At 39.8% G+C, this 8787-nt stretch overlaps 1 protein-coding gene across 1 annotated transcript; it reads left to right on the forward strand.

Moving 5' to 3' along the window:
• The first annotated feature begins 203 nt into the window (after nt 1-203).
• Nucleotides 204-615, forward strand: LOC110560001 (prothymosin alpha-like). Its single transcript, XM_021655684.2, has one exon. It carries the CDS (start codon nt 265-267, stop codon nt 613-615), a length of 351 nt encoding a protein of 116 aa, XP_021511359.1. The 5' UTR covers nt 204-264.
• Nucleotides 616-8787: the final 8172 nt, after the last annotated feature.

Here is an 8787-nt window from a genome sequence, read left to right on the forward strand (position 1 = left end):
AATGCCAAATGTGCTGACATCCTAGCTAAAACAAGTCAACAGGCAGAACCCAAGATCAAGAATTGAGGAACTGAAGCCTGTCTTTTAAGAAAGAAGAACAGGGACTGGCTGCTCTGAAAAGCCATCTTTGCATTGTTCCCGGGTCCTGCTCCCCGCTCGCTGCAGCCGCCTTCGCCCCTGCCTCCTCCTCCACCGCGGACTCCGGAGTCCTTGAACTTGATTTCTCTCCCCCTCCGCTGCATCGGACCACCGGCGTGCCCCACCATGTCAGACGCAGCAGTGGACAACAGCTCCGAGATCACCACCAAGGACTTGAAGGAGAAGAAGGAAGCTGTGGAGGAGGCAGAAAATGGAAGAGACGCACCTGCCAATGGGAATGCTAATGAGGAGAATGGGAAGCAGGAGGCTGACAATGAGGTAGAAGAAGAAGAGGAGGAAGGTGGGGAGGAAGAGGAGGAGGAGGAAGAAGGTGACGGTGAGGACGGAGATGAAGATGAGGAAACTGAATTTAGACGTGGTCACCTTCCAGCGGAGAAGCAGGCCCCGCCCCACAGCGGGCAGTGTCACCCACAGATGACATGCGCTCTCCACCACCCCACCAAAACCACAACATGAATTTGCAACAGGGGAGAAGAAGAATCTAACTTCCCAGGCCCTGCTTTCTTTCTTAACAATACTTTAAAAGGAAAATTTGTTTGCATCTTTTATTTACATTTTATATTTTTGTACCTATTAGTGGTCAGCCATTTTTAATGATAACGCGTGACCAAACCAGCCTTCAGAGCGTTCTCTGTCCTCTTCTGACTTTACTTGTGGTGTGACCATGTTCATTATAATCTCAAAGGAGAAAAAAACTTGTAAACAAAGCAAAACAAAAACAACAACAACAAAACAATCTTATTCCGAGCATTGCAGTAACTTTTTTGTGTATGTACTTAGCTGTACCATAAGTATTTGGTTTGTATGAAATGGTTAAAAAGGCCAAAGACAAAAGATTTCTTCCCCCCCCTTTTTTTGTCTATGAAGTTGCTGTTTGTTTGTTTGTTTGTTTATTGGCCCATTTGATGTATGTGTGAAACATGTCCAACAAAACACCAGAATTTTATTTTGCTGAGTTGTTTAAAAAAAAAAAAAAGAAAAAGAAAGAAAGAAGAACAGGGAGGAGAGTAAAGGGCATAGATATATGAAGGTATTTAAATCAGGGCCATTCCCACATGTAAGTAGATAATATGGCAGAATGAACCATGAAGTTTTGTTTTGTCTCCCATTTTTACTGTTCTAATTGTCTTTTATTCTCTGGGTTAGAACATAATACCAACATCAGTTATTCTGATAAAAGTTCAGAGAATGCTATTAATTCAACACAGCATTTTGAAATGTAACAGGGCAAGAGCGTGCAGCTGTTCCACTGCCTCATCTTCTTGCTGAGGGCATCTTATGTTTAACTAGAGTTTGATTTCCTTGATGAGAAGTCCTGTGGAAAGTTATCCAACTCTTTTCTAGGAACTGGAATTCAGGATATCCCAGCTTCTATTAAACTGCCTGCTTTTGCAAACCTCCCCCACTAAACTGCTTATCTTAGCTTCTGTTAAAGTGCTTGCTTGCACAAAATCTCTCTCTGCATGTGCTGAATTAGAAAGCAGAACACTGTTTTTGCCCTTTAAAAACTCTTACTCTAAAATTCGGTACTATGCTTGGGTCCTGAAAACCCAAGTGTTGTCTCAGCCGGCTGGAATTGGAGTGATCATCTCTAGTGGGCTCCCTGTAACAAAAATGTGTCTTCATATGAACAGGTTGCCTCAGTATAATATTTCTGAACAAATCTGGAAAATACCATTTTGAAACTGAAGAAATAGATTGAAGCTGCCAGGCTTTGTCTACAAATCAAATTGTCCTCAGCAGTACAAAGAGTCATTTGTTTACCTTTTCCCTATTCTCTCATATTTCTTTCATTATAAAAGAGCTTAACAAAGAAGAAAATAGGGAGTGGGGCAAGAAAAAGAAAAACATGGAAGGGAAATGTACGTGGGAAGGAGGCGAGATTCATGCAAAGAAGGATAAAAGGACATAAACAATACTCTCTTTGTACTCATAACTTCAGTTTCCAGGAGAATATTCTTGCTGTCTACATAAGAAATAGGGAAACAAGAGGGCCAAAGTCATCTATGAGGAGTATGTACAGGCTTGCTCATTCACATTCCACTGGAGAGACTGTTTTAACCATTTCTATGAACACAGGTATTTGCTATCTAAAATCTACAAGGTCGCTTGCATTGGACGATGCTACTCAGGAAACATGCTAACGGCTGGTGTTTGTGTTAACTGCAAGGTTGTTAGAGACTCAGGAACTCAGATTCTACCTCATACCTATTGTGTCAGCATGTGCCTTTAACCTGTCCCCAGGTATCACAAATTCACAGAAGGCTGAGATTCCTTAGCCTCCTGTGCAAGGATTTTCTTTTGCATATCTATTCCCAGATACTAAATGGTTTCAGAGATATTGTTATCTCCTTAAAACTTAATATTTGTCTCATTGCCCTGCTTATGATTCCTCATTAAGCTCATGCACCTTTGCCTAAGGCCTCTGGTCCATAAACAGGTTATAGAGTGTTATGAAGATCCTTGAAAAGGAACACTAGAACACTAGTCTTGCTTACTTGAAAAATAGCTAATCCCTTTAAGAAAACATCCCTGGTGTACTGCTACTAGCTACCTCTGGAAGCTGCCAGGCAGTTAAATTGGGTGGAAAAAAACAGTACTCTACAATTAGCAAATAAAACAAAGTGTGCAATGCTAAGTTCAACCTGAAAACAATACGGTTACACAAGTAGGTGTATCAGATTTCTATGGCTCCCACTCTAGTTGCTGTTCATGCAATAAGCCTCAGCAATGACTTCATTGGAAATTTCTTATAATGTTAAGGAAAATAAGAAAAGGAAGAAAAAACAGGGCAACATGCAGCTACCAGGCAGTTCTTCTGCTTCTTCATTCTGGTTGAGTAACAGAGGGATGGTGCCCTGTCTACCCCAACTCACCACTCACTGCTTTGTCCAATGACCCACCAAACAAAAGGTGAAAGAATTGGTGATAAGAGAAGTTTGCATAATTCATTTGGAATAGTCATATACTTTGAGCATACTGGGCTATAAATGAATGCTAGAATTGAGACTAGTCTGGTGGGTAAGATCTGATTTCTGTGAGGGATAAAACACAGAACATCCATTGCTTTCTCAAAAGGCTCTGACCTAATTGACTATGGCAGCAAAAATGGAGGTTATATGACATCAACTAATTAAATTTCTGCTCACCAAGACAGTTTTAGCTAATGTTGTTATTACACGTCTAATGATTCAACAAGAAACATCATACCAAGCTTTTGCTAGAGTACCATATGCAAAAGGACCAACCAGTCACCTTTAAACAATATCTGTTATTGGATCGTAGCTACCGTAGACAGTGTTGAGTTTCATGATCTCTAGTGCGTGCATACTTTCTGTCTGTGCATGTTTTTATTTTCTGTCCTGTCACCACATAATAGTTTTGCTGAATGTCATTTTCACCAACATAGTATCTCCCTCAGTGCTGTATTTAACTGAGGAGTAAATTTTACAAATCACTTGGTTGACACGACGAGATTCGCTGATTGCATGTGTTCTCTTACCCAGGAGCAACAATCTGAGTATTGTGGTTGAGTGAAGTCACTTTTTGTGACTCACAAAGATTGAGTGGCCGGCTCACAAGATACAGAGCACACATTGAACAGTTCTAGTAGCTGTGGCTGGTTTCCCAAGGGGATGCCAGTCTCAAAGGGGCAAGGGCTTCTCTCACTGTGATTCTTAATGAATTACTTAACACCTGTTTCTTGCCTGAAATGTTAGATTCTCCTTCTGGGAAGGTCCTGTTTGTTAAGGGATAATGCTTTTACTTGGAGACAAGATAAGCACTAGAGTAGCTGATCTTAGTTTGCATGGCAACAGTGAGGTGGTTTTCTCCACTAGTGTTGTGGGGTATTCACCAGAGAAGACTGTCTGGAGGTGGGTTTAAACCAATAGAAAGTCTTTATCAGCTGATCAGAGACTACAGTGGGTGATCAGGATGCCAGTGTAGCACTGAGCCTTTCTCGGGGTGAGCTTTCAAGCACAAACCTTCAGTTAACAAGAACAGCTAGCCAGAAGCCGAACTACAGAAGCTAAAAGCAAGGTTAGTACATTCTGAGACTTTCTCAGAGCCATATGGACTCTAATGGATTACGCCTTTGTTTTCGTTTTGGCGGGTGCTATGTGCTGAGTTTTACAGCCTGAATGGTACTTCTGTCATGGAGTCAGTTGTGCTAAGGTCTGGGAGCCTACCAAGTGTGAGACCTGTTACATAAGGACAGGGAAGACTAATCTGGGAATGTACAGAGGAAACGGAGTCTCCTCTCGAGGTACTTAGTCTCATTAATAAGAGAACTTAAGAGGGAACTCAAACAGAAGCTGAAGGACAATTTAATTAAAATTTAAAAGAAAACAGCCCCAGAGAAGGCAATCTGTAACTTCAGCAGCTGCCCAGAGGAAGCCAATGGAGGGAAGAAGGAAAAACGTCATGCCATTTAAGGAGACATGGAAATCAGACACGACACGTGGCAGACAAGCAGCCACACGACAGGGTAGGAGGATTTAGAGAAGGAGGAAGGAGACTCGATGGTGGGGAGTCCCAATGTGTTAAGGAGAAGTTACTTCTGGATAACTCAAAAAGGGGCAAACTGATAAAGTTGCATTGTTGTGGGCAATAAGCTGCTGCACTGGGTGCAGATCCTCATTAAAGGAATAATTGCTCCACCTACCTCTTTAGTGTGGTCTACGGTGAACATGCCTTCCTAAGGGTGGTCTCCTGGCCAGCTGATTAAACCAGCCAGACTAGCACGTTAGTCTCCACCCAGGCCAGAAGTTATGTGATGGACCAGAAGGAGCTATTTTTCTACTCTAACAATATAGCACCTAACAGATGATAAAATGCACAACATTAGACACGTGGGCCATATCACATAAACATAATTTTCACAGTCCTCTAATGGCTGTAGACTTTGTGTTAGGCAGCACAACATATGTGTTTCATGTTTACTTTCTTTAATATCCTCAACACTTACCAGATATTGGTCTTATCATTTTCTTGTTTGTTTTGCTTTACAGGGAAAGAGGTGGAGAGGTTGTGTAAGGTATGTGAAGTCAATTATTAAGTAAAAAGCAAGGGTTTGCATAAAATGTTCTACTTCAAAATTTGATAAACAAGACCAAAAAGAAAAAAAAACTATCTACAGTATAATGCCAACACAAAGCAAGCACTTACACTTTTTATTTTGAAACTGATGATATAAGGCCAGTAATTGGCTCCGCACCTGGAGGAGCTTGTTGCTGAGTCTGTTGCACCGTTGTCTTCTGACTTCTGTGGATGCTCCCTACCCACAAATAATAAAGAAGAGATGAGCTGAGGCAACAATAATTTTAAAATTGAAGACATAAAGCATAAATATGAAGCAAGCACCACACTACAGAAATTTGTAAAATAAAGACAAGAGACATAGAAGACTTAGATTTATGAAAGTAGCAGCATCAATCTAGAATTTGCTGTACAAACATGGCTGTGAAATCTCAGAGCCTAATCTTTCAATGAATAGATGGTATGTGTCAGATTTTGTGTCACTTTGAGAAAATTTTCTAACACCTGACTATTAATTTAAAAATAAAACATTGGGCAAGCTGAGTCCCCTCAGGTGTAATTATAATCTTGATGATTTGTTGTTAATTGGTTAAATTCCTGTTTTGATTATGATTTCTAACCTTACTTTTCCTAATATTTTCTTTTTAGAATATATTTTAATTCATTTTTTTGCAATAAGGTAGTATCTCTACTACCTGTGTTTTGTCCTTGTCTCATTCCCCTCTTCTGTCTATCACTCAGTACACATGCTCCTGACTCTTCAATCATGCCGTATGCATTTTAAAGAGGCTTACATATTCATTTCATTTTGATTCATTTTTTTAATGTTTGTGGTTATGATCAGTTTTGTGTATTATTTTCTTATAGTTCTAATGTAAATTTTTAGAAAGAAGCAATAAATAAATTTGGGGGTTTGTTATATACAAAATACTGAAACGTTGTTGTATAGACAGACTGAAAGTATTGGAAACTGTTAATGTGCCACATATCTCACTCTTTAATATTTAGCAATATATTGATGTGGGTATAGAGAATATAGCTGAGATGTTACAGAAACAGATACAATGACCATAGGATGACAGAAATAGGGAGAAATATAAGGGGGAAGTGCTTGAACTGGCAAAAGGAATTATTCAATGGGAATCTGACATTTATTTTAAAAAACTTTTACTTAGTCAATAGCTTAAATCTGTTTAACAATAGTGCAGCCATGTAATCAAAATATTTTCATTATTATATGTGTGACTTACATTAAAAATAAGTAGATATGAGCATATCTGTTAGGGTATCATTTAGTTGAAACATAGCTTTTCTTAGGATTCTAGATGAATTTAATTTTTAATACTCAGAAAGGAGTGGTAGCGTTTCACAAAACATAGCCCACTCATGTCATGTCTCCCAGTCCACCTCAGGAATACCGGGGTGTTCTCCTCTTCCACCTTGACTCTGGCCAAGTTCCTCCTGGCCTAAGAGGAACCCACCAGTCTTCTCACTAGTACTGTAATTACCTTCAGGAGCATCTTCAGGAGAACAATTCCACTTCCAAAAGACCACCTCAAGGAGATTTTAAGATTTGAGTGTAATAAAAGAATGCTTAGAAAATCAGAGAAGTTAGCAATAATTAATCGCAAATTACAGTAAAACACATGCATCAATTTCTATTGCGGTTCCATGCAATTAGCATGCCTTGTACATTTATTGTTTTCTGTACATTATCGTACACTCCTTTTAAAATAAGACACTGTCGACTCTGTTTTAAAAGACAAGAAGGTGCGGCTGAGGAGATTCTCAGTGGTTAGCTCGCATACTGCTCTTGCAGGTCCCCCAAGTTAAGTTCCCATAATCAGCCACCTGTAACTCCAGCTCTGAAGAGCCCAACACCTTCTGACCTCTGCTGACACCTGCACACACATGTGCCTACAAACACACACTCACAAAGATACACATAACTAAACAAATCTTTAAAGAATGAACACCTCATCTCATAAGTATTGTAGCTGTGTTTGACCATAGCTGAAACAGAAGCACAGGAGAACCACGGGTAAACACCCCTTGCTGCTGCCGCTGTTGCTGCCGCCTTGGAAAGCACAGAAGTTTCTTTTCTAAAATTAACACATCACACCAGGAGAAACGTCAGGATTACCTGGCCCTTACACTGGCCAGAAAAAACCCACGAATGGCAATAAATTAAATATCTTAATTTGTTAGGACTTAATAGACACTTTTCTAACATGTTGAATTGGAAGATGGAAGATAACACTAAACTGAAAAAAAATAGTATGCTTATAGAACTTAAATAATTATCTGAAGATGGAAAGATTTGAAGTGGATGCCCCAGAGCAAATAAAACACAAAACTTTATATTTAATTCTAAAAGATCAATTAAGTCATATGATAATTTAATAATCTATAAATTCACAGCTCAAAGTATGAGCAAAATGTATTAGACAGAAAAAGAAATGTTGGTTTGTGCTCAGGCTGTGTTAGGAGCAGAGCACAGATTTCACAGCAAGATTATTCTCTGTAAAGGTTGGACTGTCTCTGCTCTACTGTTCACCTTTAGAAAAAAACTCTAGTGAGACAAAATCAATCAGAAAAAGCAAAGTGTAACCAGAATGTTGTCTGATTTTAAAACCACATGAAATAGCAGGAAAGAAAAATAATAAATTAGGAGTCTGCTAAATCTTTTCCAAACAGGAAGTTTTTGTTAAGCAAGAGGAAGCTAAAACTTCTTTCCTGGGACTGCAGAAGAGAGCTGGGATCAGTCGACAGAAGATGGAAAAACACTTTAGCCAAATGTGGAAAATGAAACTATGCGGCAGGGGCCAGCCAGGTCCCTGCACTGTGTGACCGCAGCATGTCCTGTTGTCCAACGTATTCAGTCAAGAGGGGCCGAAAGCACTCCTGGATCAAACCGCATTACAGCCATGGCATGGTAGTTCCCCTGCATAGGGAAAGCGCAGTCAGTACAGTTGTTTCAACTTGCTAATATAACTCTAAAAATGGATCCGAATGCTCTCGGCATTTTCTAGAAAGTTCTTAAACCACACCCTGAGGGTGAGTCTTCAGAATGATGCTGGAAGGCAGTTGCAAACATTATTTCACTAACTCCTTACCTAGCTTCAGTTAAAATGGTGACGGTTCACTTTTTAAAACTGGGCCCAAACTTCCCACACACTTAGGTATTGAAATCAAGCCCTCTAAAATTGTTTTGACTTGTCTACACATGTTCGAATATGGCCATTTTGGGCCAATCTCCACAAATTCACGATGCATTATTCCAAGATTCAAAACAAAACAAAAGCCCACAATAGTTATAAGAAACAAAGTATTTTCTTCAGTTTGTGAGGAGTGACTGAAAATTGACAGATGAAACTGGCCTTTTTTTATTTTTATTAATTACACTTTATTCACTTTGTATCCCCCCATAAGCCTCTCCCTCCTTCCCTCTTAATCCCACCCTCCCTCCCCCTTCTTTACGAGTGCCCCTTCCCAAGTCCACTGATAGGGGAGGTCTTCCCCTCCTTACTTCTAATCTTAGTCTATCAGATCTCATCACGAGTGGCTGCATTGTCATCTTCTGTGGCC

Source organism: Meriones unguiculatus, chromosome 2, assembly GCF_030254825.1.
Source record: "Meriones unguiculatus strain TT.TT164.6M chromosome 2, Bangor_MerUng_6.1, whole genome shotgun sequence".
Classification (NCBI taxonomy): domain Eukaryota; kingdom Metazoa; phylum Chordata; class Mammalia; order Rodentia; family Muridae; genus Meriones; species Meriones unguiculatus.